General features: G+C 37.1%; 1 protein-coding gene across 5 annotated transcripts in view; it reads right to left on the reverse strand.

Annotated features, from left to right (window-relative positions):
• Window positions 1–19,000, reverse strand: part of ATG5 (autophagy related 5) — a 112,800-nt gene that overhangs the window by 38,578 nt on the left and 55,222 nt on the right. For 3 of the 5 annotated variants that reach the window (XM_075498474.1, XM_075498473.1, XM_075498475.1), the window contains one exon: window positions 16,738–16,855. In XM_075498474.1, the coding sequence (XP_075354589.1) occupies window positions 16,738–16,855 (118 nt within the window). Of the gene's footprint in view, window positions 1–4,792; window positions 4,947–16,737; window positions 16,856–19,000 lie in introns of all 5 variants that reach the window. The other 2 variants (XR_012775219.1, XR_012775218.1) reach the window with 1 other exon arrangement.

The raw sequence follows: 19,000 nt of genomic DNA on the forward strand, positions 1-19,000 counted from the left end.
AAGGAGAGGAAAAAAGTTTCTTTGTCACAGTTCTTAGTATGATTAGACTCCCTGGATTATATTCCAGCACAGTCCTAGCCTTCTCTCTATCCCCAAAATGAAAGTAGATGAATGTGCAACATTATCATCTATATTAAGTATCATTAAATACTGAGATCAAATCAAGTACTTGGCATCACCCCTATTCATCATCTTCTCCATCCAGTTTTTCCTCTCTCCTTATTTCCTGTCATTTTCTACCACAAGTCTATCCTCAGGTTGATAGCCACATTTCTGAAACATAACAAAAATGTGGATTAAACTAATCACCACAAGCAAAAGTTTATTACACTTTGGAGCAGCTTATGAGAACTCGGGTTACACTTCTAATCTCATAGCAGCCAGAAAGTATGTAAACAAGCTAGAAAACTTTTTTCTATTCACTGAAAAAGTTTTTAGAGAAAGTGAATTTGGGCTCAAACAGCACTAAGTCCACGGTGCCTGAGCAGACTATTTTTAACAATTCTCCATGCAGTCCAAAACAGTTAACACTGACAGTAATGCCATCTAAGACAACCAAGGGGATTTTTCCTTCTGTAAAAGAGTTCATGCTGCTCAATGGAAAAGCAGATAGAGGATGGAAATGAAAGCTTGACTTAACTAAACTTTGTTGTTTTGTTTTTTAATTTTTATTCTTGTATATTTAATAGAAGCTTTTTAATGGGGTTGTTGTACTAAGTCCCAAACTTATTTATGACAGAACCCTAAAATACTTTTCTTAAACATCTAACATTTTAGTAGTTAAAAGGTTTTAGAAGACCTTACAATGACTGAGCCCGAGATGCTTCCCATCAACCATCTAGCTTCAGGCAGGGGGGAAAAAAAAAAAAAAAAAAAAAAGAAATTTTATAAGATTAAACTCCCAGGAAATATTCTTATACCCCTTCTTCCTTAGCATCAGTGCCTTAGCCTCAGCCCTTAACCAGCAATAAACCTGTGCCAGTTTATAAAAGACTGGGGTTACCAATTGAAGCTTCCAAACCAATTTTCTGCAATACGTTTAAGTTTGGCTATGCACATGTGAACAAAGTGGCAAAGTTCAATGCAAATCATGCTGCTGTTCCATGTAACAAGCAAGCACACAATACATTTATATATACAAGGAACAGGCAAGGTGTGTGTTAAAAGATAAGCACTTGAATGCATGACAAATTGAGCCCAACTCATCCATGATATGTTTTCCATTGTTGAGGGAGAGCTAAAGCACTTTTAGGAGTTGTGTAGCTTTTTTAAACAGCAGGCATCTTGACTTGCAATAAGTTAACCCCTTCATGTACCATGCCCTTAATTAGACTTGACGTTTCCCTTCCCTCTAAACTGTGTACAACTGACCTTCAGAAATTAAGGCTATCTCTGTATATAGCTAGGGAGCTAAATGTGATCAATATGCTATTGACAAAAATGAAACATTTGATAAAGGTTTTTCCTCTATAAAGATTGGTATAAAGCAAATCAATTTCCTGTAAAAGATCTCTTGTTGCTAATAGTTTATGAAAGCTTTTATAATGTCATTGTTTTCAAAATGCTGTTATGCCAAACAATTAAATAGCAAATTCTCTATACAATCATATTATATATTCCCTATGCATATGCCCATTCATACACTTTTAAAGGTTTTTAATGGCATTCTTGAACTTTCAACCTCTATTTTACTTCATTTTTAAGTTACTATAATTCACATCATGCCTGCAAATATTCTTCAATTCTAGTGGCCGTCCATCTTTTATAATGAACTTTTCAGCTAATCAAATGATGAACTATTCCTAGCAAGGCAAAGCAAATAAGGATTACTGTTGCTGCAAAATCATTGTCAATACAGAAAAGACCAGCACGTTTACTTGTTTTCATCAAGCAATAATGCTAATTGTTAGTTTATCTGCCCAGTTTAATAAATCAAATTCAAAAGTGGACATTCGGACATAATTACAGTTTAAAAACATTTGCCTGAAAAGTGATAAGCAATACATACAGATCAAAGGCTTAATGGTTGCTATTTCATTTTTTTTTACCTTCCCCCATTTAACTAGAGAAAAATAAACTGGTTTTGCCTTTTTTTAAATGCTACTTCCAGCAATATTATTATGATATTTAACAAAGTAAAGAACTTCACAAGCAAACTATACATGAAAATGGAGATGAGCTATTCAATTAACCCCAAAATATGGACAGTTTTGTTCCATGTCTGACAAATTCTTCAACCTCTGCTAAGTTGATCAGTAAAAACTCGGCTAATTGAATCCATCGATGTGAAAAACCACAGGCTCAAGTCTGTACTGCATACATCAAGCTGAAGGATTTCTGCTTCAGCCATGGCGGTAATAGTCAGTGGGGTCAGGTCAAAGAGGGTTAAAGTGAGTCAGGATATAGCCAAACGAATACATCAAACACTGATTTTAAAAGGGCAATTAATCTTAGACAGAAATGCTTCCTGGGGAATGAGATCTCAATCTTAAGAGCACACTACATGATGTAGCAGTAAAAATGTACATATACAAGCCTAGAGAGCTTTCATCCTGTGATCACAAACAGAAGGGGAGTGCTGTTTATCAGAGAAATACAAACCCTTGCTAAAATACTTACATTAGCTTCTTCCGGGCCCTTACTCATTGAAAAATAAATTCTTTAATGAGCAGGCAATAGAGTTTGCACACATGAAATATCTTTTTCTGTACACGTACTGTAAGTTCTTATGAACAGCTAGTAGATTAAAGTATTTAGAGATCTCTACCACAGTAAAATTAAAGAACTTAGTCTTGAAAAATTCAGGAAAGAGTGGATAAAGGAGTAATGGAATACCTGAAGGGCTCTTTACACTGAAGAGTAACTTTAAAAATAAATAAATAAATATCCCCCCCAAAACAGCTACCTGTTCAGAGTTAAAATTGGAAGTGATTTTTCATCAAAAGTTCATTTTAATTTTTCCATTCCAAAATACCAAGAGAATTAGCTTCAAGATGACAGATTATCATATAATCTTTATTTTTTAAGAGAGTTTGACTAATAACTTAAGTATTTATTTTAGAGTTCAGAAAGTATTTTTCCACTTTACAGCAGGAAAGTAGATCCATAAAACTTATAACACATACATACAGCATTTGCAAAGGAAATTTGTTAAGTTAGTACCATTAATTAGTTAGCAATATTACTAGGAATCATTAGCTATGTGGACAAAACACTGCAGGTACATAGCTCTGAAATGAGTTACAGCTAATTTTGCTGCATTAGTTTGCAGTTTTAAAGAGAGCTGGCTTTGCAACCACCCTTCCATCTGAGGATACTGATCCCCAACATCACAAGTGGCAGAATGGCATCTATTTGTGTATCTGGTTCATACATTTGGCTTCTTTGCTTAAATTGCCAGTGAGTAACAGTTTGCATTAAGATACTGGACTTAGTGAAGTGTCCCAAAGTGTAGACACCCACTGAATTTTGCCATTGTAAGTGTGGTGATGATACCATTAGGAAGAAGGGCAAGGAGCACAAGACACATTCAAATCTTCGATGACTGTAACACCTCTGTGCACATGCCAAGCCACTGCATAAGGCTTTGGCTTTGACATAAGGAAAAGTTTTAGCTCTGTTTTCTTACAAATATTCTCCAAATCGCTACAGGTGCCAAATAAGATAGAAAGTACAATTTATCCACTGAATGTGAAGTTATCAAAATCTCTGATTAGAATGAGGTATTCAAGAAGGGGACAACTACTATTAACAAGTGCTGCTGAATCCTTAGAGAGTAAGACACAGTAAATAGTGTTTATTAGTGGATTACTCTGCTTTACATTATTGGTAAGGCTGATACTTTTCTCCTAATTATTTTTTGTAGGTCCTTTAGTTTTGCAGGTTCTCTTCTTTTTAGCCCTGTAAGATGTTTATCTCCTGGGAAAATCAGGTTATACCTATATGCATCAAGGCAGATGCAAGAGAGAAGCAAGGAAGACGGGAATGCTTTTACTCAGCCCCACCCAAAGATACATATACCTAATTTAAAAGTATAGATGTAGCTCATAAAATGGGCCAGAACCCACCCTCTGGACCTCAGGGCAAGTGCCAGAGAACAGCTCATGTCTATTCAGCTACATTATCTCCCCCTCCATATTGCTTACTGAGAATAGTCCCCAGGCTGTTAATCCATGAACACTGCTCAAATTTTCTGGGAGAGTATTAATTGGCCTACACCAAAATTATGCCAGAGAACTGGTAATAGTCATACAGCACAAACAACACGTGTTCTAGACCTCTTTTGTTTACTAATGTAAATAAAAACACTGACACCACAATGTCTAAATCCGGTTGTACACTGCAGTGTCCTGGTTGAGAACTTCACATTGCAAGTCTTCACAGAGGTTTACTGCCGTCTCCTGAAAGCTTTGGTAGACCCTCTAAAGTCTCCAGTTACACTTGCACCAGTTACAGCACTAAAGGCAGCAGTGATTGTACAGCATATGAATGTTAACAGGATGATGACCCCTACTGAAAAAAGAATGTTGGAGCATTCTCATATTTTCTATGAAACTAACCATACAAAACATCCTTAAGTCTATATACTTTGTGTACGTTAGCTGTTGCTGACATCCTTGTTTCTGTGAGCAAGGATATATGAGAAACTAGAAGAAAGGTTTGTTTTGGTTCTTTTCTGTGAAGTTTCTGATGGCTCAGTCATACTGAGTGACCTCTGTGATCTCCTTGGGGTGAAACAGACTGATTTAAATCAGGATTCAAAAAAAATCCAACTCTTAACTGTGCTACTGACCTCAGTGTGACCAGGTGCAAGCCACATCACCCCTCTGTGCCTCTAATTTCTCCTTCCTTTTTGTCTCTCTTCACTCATCTTTTGTCTAAGTGATAAATTCTGTGGGAACACACTGCAATGTCCGTACAGTGCATAAAGAACCTGAGGTCTCCTCCTAAAACACAAAAAATATTCCTTTTAAAACTGAAAATTCACCACAACCAAAACATTTTGTCAAGATGCTTTGATTCCAACAGTTTTCCTAAAACTCATACGCATGGCAGATTACTGACAGAAAACTTGCCCAGTTTCTAGTAATTTTCCACAATCTTTTCTTGACTGCCTAGATTTTCAGATCCATAGCATTCCATCAGGGATGTGGAGGTAGGACGCTGATGCTCCCAGGAAGTTCACCTCTACTGCAGCCCATGAAGCAGACTGCTCTAGGATGAAAAATCCCACCTCTCTTCTGCAGAGAATTTTAGAAGTGCTGGCTTGTGATTTCCAAACAGAATAAGCTATATTTTGAAAAAGTTATTTTGCTCTGTGGAAGATTTTACTTTCCCCATTTTATACTACTACTGTTAATAACAGACTTAAAAAACTTTGTTGTGCCTGAGTAAAGTCATTGGCCTTCTGACAAATTTAAAGAGAATAGTCTGGAGTCTGATACTAATAAAACTTGTTGGGTGGCCGACAGAACAAATTTAGCTGAAGCTGAACAAATTTCCAAAGGCTTGTCCGAGAAACACGATTATTTCCCTATTTGCTGTACCTCTTCCTACATTCTACCCTTTTGAATGTGTATGCATGTGCATGGCCAGAAACCACTTCTAAGTCACAAAGAAAAAGCACATTACTCTTGTGATATTAGGAAAGTTGCTGGATGGAAGAGGAAAGACTAGACTAGCCTAGAATAATTGAATTGGAAGGGACCTACAATGATCATCTAGTCCAACTGCCTGACCAATTCAGGACTGACCACAAGTTAAAGCATGTAAAGGGCATTGTCCAAATGCCTCTTAAACACTGACAGGCTTGGGGCATCGTCCACCTCTCTAGGAAGCCTGTTCCAGTGTTTGACCACCTTCTCGGTAAAGAAATGCTTCCTAATGTCCAGTCTAAGCCTCCCCGGCACAGATTTGAGCCATTCCCATGTGTCCTGTCACTGGATACCAGGAAGAAAAGACCAGCACCTCCCTCTCCACTTCCCCTCCTCAGGAAGCTGTAGAGAGCAATGAGGTTGCCCCTCAGCCTCCTTTTCTCCAAACCAGACAAACCCAAAGTCCTTAGCCGCTCCTCATAGGACATTCCTTCCAGCCCTGTCACCAACTTTGTTGCTCTCCTCTGGATGCACTGGAGTACCTTAACATCCTTCTTAAATTGTGGGGCCCAGAACTGCACACAGTATTCAACGTGAGGCTGCACCAATGCTGAATACAGCGGGATAATTACCTCTTGACTGGCTGGTTATACTGCGTTTGATGCACCCCAGATGTGGTTTGCCCTCTTGGCTGCCAGGGCACACTGCTGACTCCTATTGAGCCTGCTGTCAACCAGCACCCCCAAATCCCTTTATGCAGGGCTGCTCTCCAGCCACTCCTCTCCCAATTTATACTTGTGCCTGGCGTTACTCTATCCTAGGTGCAGAGTCCAGCATTTGGACTTGCTAAATTTCATCCCATTTACCACTAGGAAAGCTCACAAGCTACCAAATAGATAATCCTTGTATAGTCAATTGAAGTAAAGTTGGAGCAATCCTTAAAACCAAGTTATGCTTGCTGTTTCCTGAGAAATTCTATGCAGAAAGATCACAACCTGCCCCAGATCCCCACCATGTTTTATCTTTTCTTTTGAGAGCAAGCAAGCCAGAACATTCTGCATACACAGAAGCCCTCTCTGATTATGCAAAGAGCTTGTTTAGAAATGAAGATGGCTAACAAGAAGCCATATAAACAGCACAGCTGCCACACTATTAACTCTCAGGTTATTTGCACCTTTCTGTGTAGTCGTGACAAATTAATTCTATATTAATCAATTCTGTAGTCATGACTATTAACACTATAATCTCAAGCCAACCTCTGAACTTCCACCCCTTTTGATCAAAAAGAATTACTAAATCAAAAGGCATGCAATTTTAACACACACAAAAAAAGAATCTTTCCACTTCAACTTGAAAAAAACAAAAAAAAAGCAACTGGGGCAGGTAGGTGTGTATGGGTGTAAAAAAAAAAATCAAAAAGTCAGAAGTCAGACAGATGAAAGGCAGATGCAGAAGGATAATCCAAGCAGATGGCCTGGTTAGGAAACGATAACAGACACAAATAATGACTCACACCAGAAAGGAGACATACATGATGACATCCTCTAACATGGAGGGCACCACTGAGTCAAGGACTCAAGGAAGGTGGAATAGCTTAAGTAGTGGTCTGAAGTTCAGTTCTGACCTGCAAGATGACTCTCACAGTAGAGGAGACAGTGGACTAGAATTCATATCACTGGTGAGCTTTTAATCATCTTTTAGTATGCACGCACACACTAAGACCTCTAAAACCCTTCATAATACTGTCATATCCATGTGGGATGAAGGTGTGGCTAACAAACTGCCTAAAACTGACCAGGGCTAGTTTTACTTCTAAATTTAGGTGGCCTGGATAAGTATTTCAACACTGTACCTCCACAGCACTGAAAAGTAGAGACCAGCCTGCAGAGAGCACAAGCAGTCAGACTTACTAGCTAGACATGGGCAGCAAAAGCTTCTTAAGTTTGCTCACCACCAGAGCCGCAAGGTCTGGGACGGTGCCATGGGGCTCCTCTCCTTGCTGTGCAGCTCCCATGGTAAACCCCAGGTCCAGCTAATTCTGACCTCAGACAGAGCAAGCCCAGTTATATTTCATGTCAATCCAAAGACACTCACACTGCATACATTTACCTCCTTCTATTGCACTGTCACTTGCATCAAAATTACGAGCCTACACGGCAAATCTAATCTAAATTCAATTTTCCGTTTGACTAATTTACTGGAAGTCAATGCTTAGAAAACTGAGGGAGAACAAAAACAATTAATATGTAGTCTCTCATACAATATACATTAAAAAAAGCTGAGAGTTAATTGAAAACAGTTGATCCCTAATTTTACAAAATCATTTAGTACAGCAAGTCTTAAGAGAAAAATCCTGGAAGTCTTTTTGATCCTTGTTTTATTTCTGAAAGAACTAATGACACTGCTGTAGAAAGAGGTCAGTTCACACAGCTTTTCTGAATGAACAACAATGCTGTGAAAACTGGGATTGATTGATAGCCTACTGTTTGCGTCATTATGTCCAAATGTTTACCATTTGAGTCTTCAAGGAAGCATGAGACAAAAATCAAAACAAGTTTTATGAAGACTTCAACAACACTGGCAAATTAAAATTGTATCCAGAGTTGTTTAGACATGATAGCAGTGGAAGAAAACGGTTTCCTTCTGCATTATACAATTTTTATCTTTGCATTATGCACAATGTCTTAAATTTCTGGTGTGGAAGAGGAAAGAAGTCTTTCCCCTTCCCCAGAACAACTCTGTTTTCTATCATTTTAACCCTTTGCCTCTTCAAAGCATTCTGTTGAACTCAACACTGTTTCCTCTTGCAGTTGTTGCTCTGTAGTTACGCAAGATCATACTGTGTTCATGCCCTTCTAATAAGATGAGTCACCATTTCTAAATGAACTGTTTAGAATATTAGGATGTTATTTTACAGGAACCTCATAAATGTCTACTAAACAATTTAAAAAAAATAGTTCTGTGAATTATTCACATGGTTTTTTTTCAAATTTGATAAACTCTGAAGTTCAGAACTGATATCTCTACTTCCGGAAACAAAGGCCCCTTAATTGGCAACAGGAACACCTACCATCAGATGCATAAAACAGTGGGAAAATGCAGCATGACCTCTCTAGCAGCAACAGATAGATAACACTTAATTTTATTTACCTGTCATAAATGACATTGTTACCGTAAGCAGGTAGCCTAATATATCTAATCGCAGTAAGACAGAGGTTATTAGACAGTAGGGAAAAATAGCCATGGTGCTATCTCCTTCAGGCACAGATAATTAATTTTGTTATTCAGCAGTTTTGGGAAGAATACCCATAAGTAATGTGTTCTACCATGTCAGCTATGTGACCTTATGCTATATTTGCAGGCAACAACATGGTCTTAACATCTTCTCTTCCTTACCTGCATAGAAGCTATAACTATGCAGTCTAAGAGACCACAGGCAATACCAAGCTTCATCTTAGCCTGTTCCTCCATAATACAGTAAATCTTCTCACAAATAGTAATAACTCAAGTTATTTAAAAGACTGCCTAATTTTCTGGAACCACTGCTGACAATTCCACTTTACCACACAAGAACTGTCCAATTAAAGGATCAACTTTTGTCTGTGCAAGTGGCATCCACAAGCATAGGAAAAAAAGATCAGACAGTGAGTTTACAAGCTGTAGCATGAATAATCAGAATAATCTGATTCTAACGCTGGAGTCCTCATGAATGGGTGTTTCATATTAAAATAAAAAAAGATATCTGTCATGAGCTTAGATTCAAAACTACATGCTGCACAGTCTATGTTAAGTAAAACTAGGACTTTGGACTGTTGGCTGGAAAGGATCTTTGTACAATTTCAGGAGTGTAAAATGGTGAATGAAAAGGGGGACACTGGACGATTTTATTCTGGATTTCCCTGAGTAACCAGGACATTAGTCTTCTTGGAGGACATCTGAAAACCAAGAGATCTAAACAGGGAAATGGAAGAATGTTGACAGAGAGACACAGTCCCTAGGTATCTAAATGTTTTAGATTTTCATATCCAATGGTACAAAAAATTGTTGGAAAACTCAAGGAAACTGAAATAGAAGTATAGATAATGGAACACTACAAGACAAAAGGATGGAAAGCAAGAAGAAAGAACTAAAGCAGAAGTGACAATGACTAACTACTTCCCTGAAGATCTAGATCTATTTCTATTAGGAAATCAGCTAAGGTTTGAAAAACTACAAAAATTGTTATGCAAATTATGGTGAGCTTAGTCAAAGAAGAGGAAGATCCAATTTTAAAGGATGCAAAAGCAGGTATTAAAAGAGTAACAAAGGACAGAGAGTTATGTATGAGTAGAACAGAGGTATTGAAGGAACATGATGCAGGAAAAAGAAAGGAAACAGCTGTAGAACCATTGCCATGAAAGAAAATAAGATGGGTCAACACAAGCTGAAAAAAGAACTGAAAAATAAGTGCCACTTTTCCATGATGCTGGGATCAAGATCAGAAATAATTAAACATTGCCTAAAACCTAAATGACCTGCTTGCCTCAGTTTTAAGTATGAACAACTAGGGAGAAACAAAGCACACAGCCCCAACAGGACATGATCACAACTGAGAACTAAACACAGTTTAATATGCTCAAATTGCAGAACTTGCAGAGTTTTACTGAAATGAAATTGCACATCTTCTACTAAGGTTTCCCAATAACTCTAGGAAGTCAGCAATAGTAGTCCATGAATAGCAAGCTAAATAATATCTATAAAACCACAGAACTCTCAGGTTCAATTTCAATTGTATGCAGCCTTTAGATGAATTTAAGTAAACAATAATTATGGAAATATAGTAAATAAAAAATGTACTAATACACAGCATAGGGTTACCCCTAGTGAAATTTCAGATGGAGGTGTCTTTCATCTATGAACTGCTGTGTAACTGATAAATTACAACTTAATATTGCAGTAACTAAAAATACAAATTATAACATGCTTTAAAGAGAGATTACAGTAGACTTCAATACAGAGGAAGTGATTACTGGATTAGTTTGTGTTTGAGAATATTAATTATAATACTTATTAAACATGACAAGTAGGACTTCACTCCTTCCCAAACTTCATGTCAACACAGGAGGATCAGAACAAAGAAAAAAAAAAAATTGAAACAAATTAAATGCATCAATATTAAATGCAGGGTGATGCACTTTCTGTGATGACTTGGTCTTACTATTTCTGTTGCCACGTAACCACAACTGCTGCCCGTGAAGCAACTAAATAGGCACCAAGGAAAAAGAAAAACTACTCAGCTAATGAGAAGATAGCGATTTAACACATTTGCTGTCTAAATACTCGTTTAGACAGAAAATTAGAGAAGGTTATATTGGATCAGTTCTAACCTAGTCTTCTGGAAGAAAGTACTGTACAGTACCGCAGTAGGAGTACTGTAAGGTGAAAAAAGAGCATCTTCTCTGAAGGTTCTCTCAACATTGTATTATTCTTAAAGATGTTTGCTACTAATAAAGGTAGCCATTCTCCTTGTTGTTCTAGAGGAACAGGGTATCCTTTACAGTCAAGATAATTAATATGATTGCCAAAAGTTTTAAGAACTACACTGCCTTCTTAGTGCTTGTTCTAATTCCAAGTACTGCTTTTCTTCACACTTTCTGATCATTACTAGTAATGTATAAATTGCTTGATATGCATTTTGGCAAATGGGTTCCAAACTGCTATACTCTCTGCAACAACTCCACTGTGGTGATTAAGGACAAAAAAAGATCAAGCTAACACTCCTTGCAGTCTGAAGAGTTAAAGGATAGACTCTAAGTAGAAGCCACTCTCTCCTTTGGTCTAACAATGTCCATGACAAAAAGCCTTTAACTTTTATCCATCAGTTTTTCTCTGATGCACAGTTTAAGGAGATGAAACTAGTTAGCAACCCAGAAAGGTGAGCACTGTACAACATTCATTAAGCAAAGCAGGATAACATATACATAACCGAAAAAAGGATCAGTTTGAGGAGACCCAAGGAAGTATGGGTTGGGATAATAACTGCTCAAGTTTTTATTTTTTTAGAGCACTTCAACAAACAATAAAAGCCTTGAATAAATAGTTTCATAAGCTAATTTAGATAAAACGCAGTATCTAAACAGCTACCCGCAGTCTGTAACAGTCCAAAGTAACATTGACACAATATTTTACAAAGACCATTTTCACTATCAGTGTTTTAATGTCGCTATTCAACCTGTTCTACTTCTGACAATGTTCTTTACATCATGTTTTCAACAGTTGGTAATCAACATATATTTTCAATCCACATATATATAAATACATTTTTTCATTGAAATATTTTTTCTCAGCACAGTTAAGAGAGAGACTTAATTATATCCATGTTTCCTAAAGCAAAGGCATATACACACTGTGGGTGGTTCTTGAAACCCTTCCCTCCCTCTTCTTGTGGTGGTCCCTAAGTATCTGGCAGCAGGAACAGCTCATATATATGGCTACAAATGCTGAGTCTGAAAATCATATATTCTCTGTGTTCCCACGGCACAAAGCTCAGTTACGGATGTCACCATAGACAAGCAATCACCGTAATTACCATGAAGCTTCCAGTTGAATGAAGAGTCATTGGAAAAAAGAAAACCATAGAGGAAAAAGGAAAAAAAAAGTTCAGATGGAGAAAAACAGAAAGAAAGAGAAGCTCATATTGATTGTGTTGCACTGACAAAAAGATGCAGCTGATGTCACCGATGCATTAATTCACTAAAGAGGGTGCTTAAAAACAGTCTTAGAAAAATATCTAAATTACTTTTTGAAAACAAGAGTGAAAAGGGTTGAAAACAACTTGCTTCACCAATGTCTATTATGTCTTTAACCATATCTTTGATGAAATACTACTGTTTTTCCCTTTGTTCAGAAAAATTAAGTTGATCTAAACTTTGATAACACTGAATAAAGTCTGAAAATCCAGATGTGGAAAAGAGTTTGCCATAATTTTCTAATATACCTTTGATAATGTATTCTGTTTTGTTACAACATTGTTTTAATGCCTTGACCAGGATAAATATAAATTGTAGATTAAGACAAAACATATACATTTACAAGAACAAAAATTAGAAGATACCAAAAAAGGTCCAAAGAGGACAATTTTTAATATCATGAAATTCAAAGTCTTGATCACAAGCTATTTTTCCTTCAGAAACTGTTTCATCAAGATTTTCCTGTGGAAAGGGGCTGTATTACCATCATTTTATACATCACCTACTGAAGTCAGAGATATACTATGGCCAGAAGTATCCATTTTTTGGAAGGTGTGAAAGAAGAGTAATGAGAGGCCTAGAACCTGACTTCAGAGAGTGCCTGGTCTTTGCACACTCAAAGCCCCAGAGCTCTCACTGATTCCAAGTACAAGCAAGCAAGCAAGCTGTTCAGCAGAACACTCACGTTGATCACTGGATTTTTCTGGTGCTCCTCTCTACAAAATGGGTGGTTTTGTAACACTCAGCTTCCCTAGTATCACATATGAATGAACTCCCTAGGGGAGAAAGAACTGAATTCAATTCCCAAAGGCAGTATTCAGCTGCCTAAATTATAATACTTCCTGAAGTACATTCATTTCCCATCCATCATTTCAACAATCAGGACAATAACTTTTCACTACACAGCCCTGACACTAAAACATGCCCAGCCTGTGCAGGAAGAAAAAAGTCTCACAGAAAACAAAGGGAGATGAGAGGTGGAGAGTGATTATAAATTGCATAATGATCAGCATGCATTGAGTATGGAAATTAAGATTGTACAGGCAGTCTACAACTCTGACACCTCCTAAATTTCAAGCATTCAACTTCAAATGGATCTAACTACTTTAGAAGAAAAACATTTATGCATACTTTCCCAGGTTTCAAAAAAATGCTTGCAAAGTGATAGAAACAACTCAGCTCTACAATCTCCTCTGCATTTTGAACTGATGGAGCATCTATTGACAGAGGAAGCTTGTTAAACTCTCAGTGAACCAGCATCAGAGAGAAAATGAGTTGACTGAGTGGGTTTCATGGAGACTTCAGCAGCACAGATGCGCTGAGGTTCTGTAGTCTCAGGAGTCTAGTCCACTTGCTGGAAAAGGGAGAATTATGTCCTCATTATGGCTGCTAACATTTCTACAGGCAAAACTCAAAAGTGGCACTACACAGTCTGGTGAGTTAGTGGGGTTTTTTTAATAGCTCAAAGATGTATTAGAGCATGAACACTTAATATGGTGCACATTACACTTGAATAGTGAATGAGATGAGTGGATTAAGCCAAGCAAGAGAATAATCAAAGTTCACTTATTGGCTAAATTGAATTATCAGTGAACAGAGTATGATGAACTGAAGCAGTCAGGCCTAAACCAGTGCTGCCCTTCACACCTCTTAAGTGCACTGACCTTACCTGTGCATGTTCCTCAGCAGTAAGAATCACTGCTGTCATGGGCATCCATCTTTTCAGGTCATTTTCTGTAACTCTGATCCTTTCTCTGTCATCCCTCATTTTGTCTTAGTTCTGCTTCTTCGTGATCTATCTCCTAGGTCTTGTTTTCTTTCCATGTTGCCATGCTTAATTTTCTACCTTGTATTCCTGTCTGGGGTGCAATCTACTTGTACAGCAAACCCTGAACAAGTTTTCCCCCGTTGCTTATCTGACTATCTCCAGCAGTACCTAGCCACCTAGCCACCTGCATCTTCTCATTCTGCCAATGCAAGCTGCCCTTCTTTTCAACTTTTGATTCAATTTGTTTCTCCAAATGGGTCTCCAGACCATCCGAATCACTTCAGCAGGACTTCCATTCCAATTCTTTCATGGATACCTTGCACAATCTCAGTGTATGATCCACATACAATATGCTTCTTTTTCTCCCTCATCCTTTTATCATCTCCTATCCCGCTTACTCTATCCAGGTGTTCACAGTTATGTCAGTTTTTGGCTTTTGCCCCAAGCTCTTTCATCCTGCCACATTGTTTATAGTTGCTCTCCCCATCACATTTAATGACTTCCAGATCTGTCATTTTCTTCCAAATTACTTGTTCAGTCAGTCTGCCTCCCCCTCCACTGACTCTACATATCAGTCTACCCCCATACCTCCTCAAGAGTTCACATTATTTTCTGCATTTAGCTCAGACAGCTTTCCTTCTGTTACCTACCAGAAGAGGAGGAGAACGCTCAGAATATAAGAGGAACAACTGAACAAACACAACAATACAAAGCTGCATTACAGGAAAAATTCTGCTGAATCCTAGATAGCTCACACCCATGTGAGGGATCAAATTTATTAAACTCTAAGTTTGCAAGTTGCTCAGTAGAATCTTAAAGATCAAAACTAGGCCAAATTTAAGCAGATTTATACAGGAACAGACAAGTATATTCCAATACAAGGAAACCCTTCCGCCAATTTCAGATCTCTCCTCTGAAGTCTAAGGATAATACGTATTTTAGTTTATTCCAAGTAATCACCATTTTTTGCCCTCACTGAGTAAACAGTATAGGGGGTTTTTTTTAGCCTTTAACAAAAATGAAGCAAGCAATTAGCATAGCACATTTCTATTCTGCTATTAAAGGCTGGCGCACTTGTTGACATCTGAAAAGAAGGCCTACTAATGGGAAGCATCGTGTCACTGGTACTCAGATAAAATTACATTACATTCGTGCTTTTAATAAAGGCAGTAAGTAGGACATTCCCCATCTGCAGCTTTAGCGAATCCACATAAAAATTATCATCCATTATATCCTGGAATAACTTTTGCTTAAATGCTTTTTGAGTTTCTTTCATTTAATTTCTGCTCTTGACTGCCTTCCAAGTCAAAATGCATCATCCTTCTTACTCTTTTTTTTTAAATTCACTTTGTACCTTTTCACTAGTATCTGAAGGATCCTCACAGTTAAGTACATAAAAATGGTTACACTTGCTTGTGCTAACATTAAAGTATCTATTTGGATCTTGCTTTATCTTTTGGACAGTTAGTTGAAAGCATTACCTAAAATTACGCTTTAAAATTTATAGTAGCTTTAGGAAAAATGGACACATGGCTAGCAACATTCCATATTTTTCTTACCTTTTATTTCCCTGTGTTAACAGTATTAAACAGTTAACAAGTATTAAACAGGGGTAAAAAAAATACTTTGAGATTTCAGTTGATTTCTAAGACCACCATACTTAAAGAAATCCATGACAACTGTTTGATTTTGAATTACACAACTTCTGTTTACAACATCATCTTATAGATTTTTACACTGATTTCAAATTTAGTGCTTTACTATCAAAGAGTGCTGATACTACACCCGTAAATTCTGTACCAAGATCTTCTCTAGAATATCAGACATTTCTCAAAACAAATTGCAATTTAATGACCAAAAAAAAAAGTTACCCATTTACAGGTACTGGTAAGACAACAGCAAGAACAAGATGAAAAACATTTCCCATTAAATAATTTTGATCTTAATTTGCAGAGTACATAACTTTTTATATTTACCCCACCTAAAAGTATATCAGAGTTCCAATAGTTGTAATCTTTGAGGCTCAAATAACATCCAGAAATGTTTATTTTTCTGAATAAATGCTAACCAAATGCTATTGTATGAAATGATATAATGCTACATGAACTAATTGGTACCTTATCATACAATACTACTTAGTAACTATACATAAACTATTACATACTTATAACTACCTCTTTGTTTTCTGGTACATTTTTAAAGGTTGGGCTTCAACAGGAAAAAAGTATTCTGAAAACATCTTCAATTTCTATCAGTTTCGGAGTTTTACATATGAAAATCTTATGCAATATAAAATTAAAGGTAACAAAATAAAACTTCTCTTGATGTTGCTTTAAGAATATTTTTAAAAATACAGAAAATAACATGTGAATGTTCTTATCAAGAACAGCGTGATGGCAAAGGAGTACACAAATTTTAAAATAAAACTTCCAGAGATTAATTTTTCAGGAGTGCCTAAGGACTCAATCTTATCCTCTCCAAACACTGCAGGTGATGTATAATGGGCACACTAAAGGGCCAGGAAGGAGTGAAACCTGAAACTCTGGCACTGAGACATAGTTCTACCTCCAAAATCCCCATATTAAAAAAAACCCAAACAATAAATCAAGAGAAAAATCTTATTGGACAAAAGTTATTTCTACAGTACCTTCAGGGGCGATAGCACTAGGACACACATCTTTTAGCAGATCTCCCAAAGTATGCAACTGTCCTCCTGAAGCAATTGGTCGAAATAGCTTCTGTATAAAAGGTCTCTCTGTTGTTGCCTGGTTTAATAACAAAATTAGCAAAAACAACAATTTAAGGACCATGCAAATATGTAGTATTACTATTCGAGACAGGCAGAAGATAGGGCAGAACAAGAGGTTGCAGCAGAAGAAACATCTGGCATTTCCATTTCTCCCCCCGCCCCCCTTGCCTTCCATTCATATTGGGAAATGCAGGGGAGTTTTTGTTTGTTAACAACTGAAAGTAAGTTGACACTCCAGAAAACTGTGAAGATCATTTATAAACAGTGTCATGGCTATATTTTTTTTTTTTTAATTAAAAAAGAATCCCTTCTGTTATAGGAATAGGATCTCCTTGAACAAAACATTTCAATATATTCTTAAATTAAGTAAAACAAGCAGTGAGCACAAACTTAGGAGCTCAACGTACGCCTATATGTTTTGCCAAGTCAAAGCAATACTGTAACAAATACCCAATACCTTCTGCAATAGTGTATCTTCCTCCTTTTAGAACAAACAAGTACCCTTACAGCTTAAGCCAGGTGAATTTTTTTTCCAGTAGATTTTATGTTGAAAAATTTAAACTATTTCAGCTGCAAGAAACAGAGTACAATTCAAAAAAAAAAAAAAAAGAAAAGAAAAAGTGTTGTGTTTTGACAGACAACCTAGAGTCTTCTGCCTACTTAAGGAATTAGTCAGATGTAAAGAACATATATGCCCCACTTCTGCTGCAGATATGCACAGGAATTCAGAATGATTTCAACTATGGGTCCTGTTAGGTCTTGCACACCATAATTTCTTCTGGAGACAAAAAAAGGAAATCGACTGCCAGTCACTGTCCACAACATAGGCAATAAAACTCTCAAAGCTGCAGAAGAAGCAAAGTAGCTCATGGGATCTACAGATGCACTCATTTAAGAAGTGTGGTTACCTTAAGGTAACCACCCTTCTTTGAGTATCTGTATAAGCAACCCCAGGGTCAGCAAGCATCTGATATTGAAAGGACAGGAAAAGTTTGGGGTTTTTTTTCTGACAACCTGACCTCTCCCCCCCCCAAACTGGGCACCTGAGCCAGAAAACAGAAGTTAAAAACCTCATATTCAACCAACCCCAAAATTTTAATCAAGCTCTAAATTGTTGCTGACAAATTTCTGCTAACAGGTAACTCCAGAAAGCAGCTGATATGGCCTGCGTTATGGGTAACTGGGCTCCAGTAAATTACACTTTCATCACATACTATCCTAATAGGAAAAAAGCAATACAAGCCACTGCCCCTTCCAAATTTAGTTTCCTACCACTCAGAAAGTGGTTCATGTCCTACTATGGTAATTAAAAAATAGAAACAAAGCAACACAACTCAACATCAAGAAGTATTTTATCTCCTAGTGGAGCTTTATGGAAAAAAAACCTGAAACCCAAGTATAGTAAAAAATTTAAAAGTTAAAAATGAATTTTGAAAGGAAGTTACAATGTGGTCTCTGTCACCTACCTACATGAAAAGCCACAAGCAGTAGATTAACCATGACAAACTAATTGTCATTCACCTTTCTGAAACAGCCAGGCAAGGAGTCTTTTCGTAAGAGTGGTACACTGCCTCACAGTAATTCCAGGGCAGTACAGTGCAGAACTGTTGACACACAGCGACTTGTTACTTCTTGCCAACAGTCTCCAAAAATGGAAAAACAGTCTTTTTCCAGTTTTTCTTATGAAGTCTGATCAGAAGGAGCTGACTAGTTGCTGTAGTCAATTCTCTGTGTCCTCAGGGTAGCAGAATGTGGATACAAACAGTGCTAATGAAATGTCTGAACATTTGAAAAATGATGGGAGGCATACAGCCAGCAGGATCCACCTCAGACAGATCCACACTTGAGAAGTGAAGTCTGGCACATTATATTGAATAAGGTACCTCCAAAACATTAAAAAAAAAGACAACCCCCCTAAAACATTGTTATAGCCGAAAAAATTTTCTATCAAGTTTATTTTAAAGAAATAACGAATTATTCATAGAAGTCTAATCACAGCTCCCAAGTGCTTACCATCTGAAGTAGCAGAACTGGAAATAAACACCAGAAGAAGGATGCAGGCAAAGGGGGTTATCAACAATAGACTTTTAAGATAAGAATTTCCCAGGTGCATACTGCAGTTTCTCATTATTTATTAAAAAATTACAATCAATTTTTTCCT

The sequence above is a fragment of the Mycteria americana genome, chromosome 3 (assembly GCF_035582795.1).
Source record: "Mycteria americana isolate JAX WOST 10 ecotype Jacksonville Zoo and Gardens chromosome 3, USCA_MyAme_1.0, whole genome shotgun sequence".
Classification (NCBI taxonomy): domain Eukaryota; kingdom Metazoa; phylum Chordata; class Aves; order Ciconiiformes; family Ciconiidae; genus Mycteria; species Mycteria americana.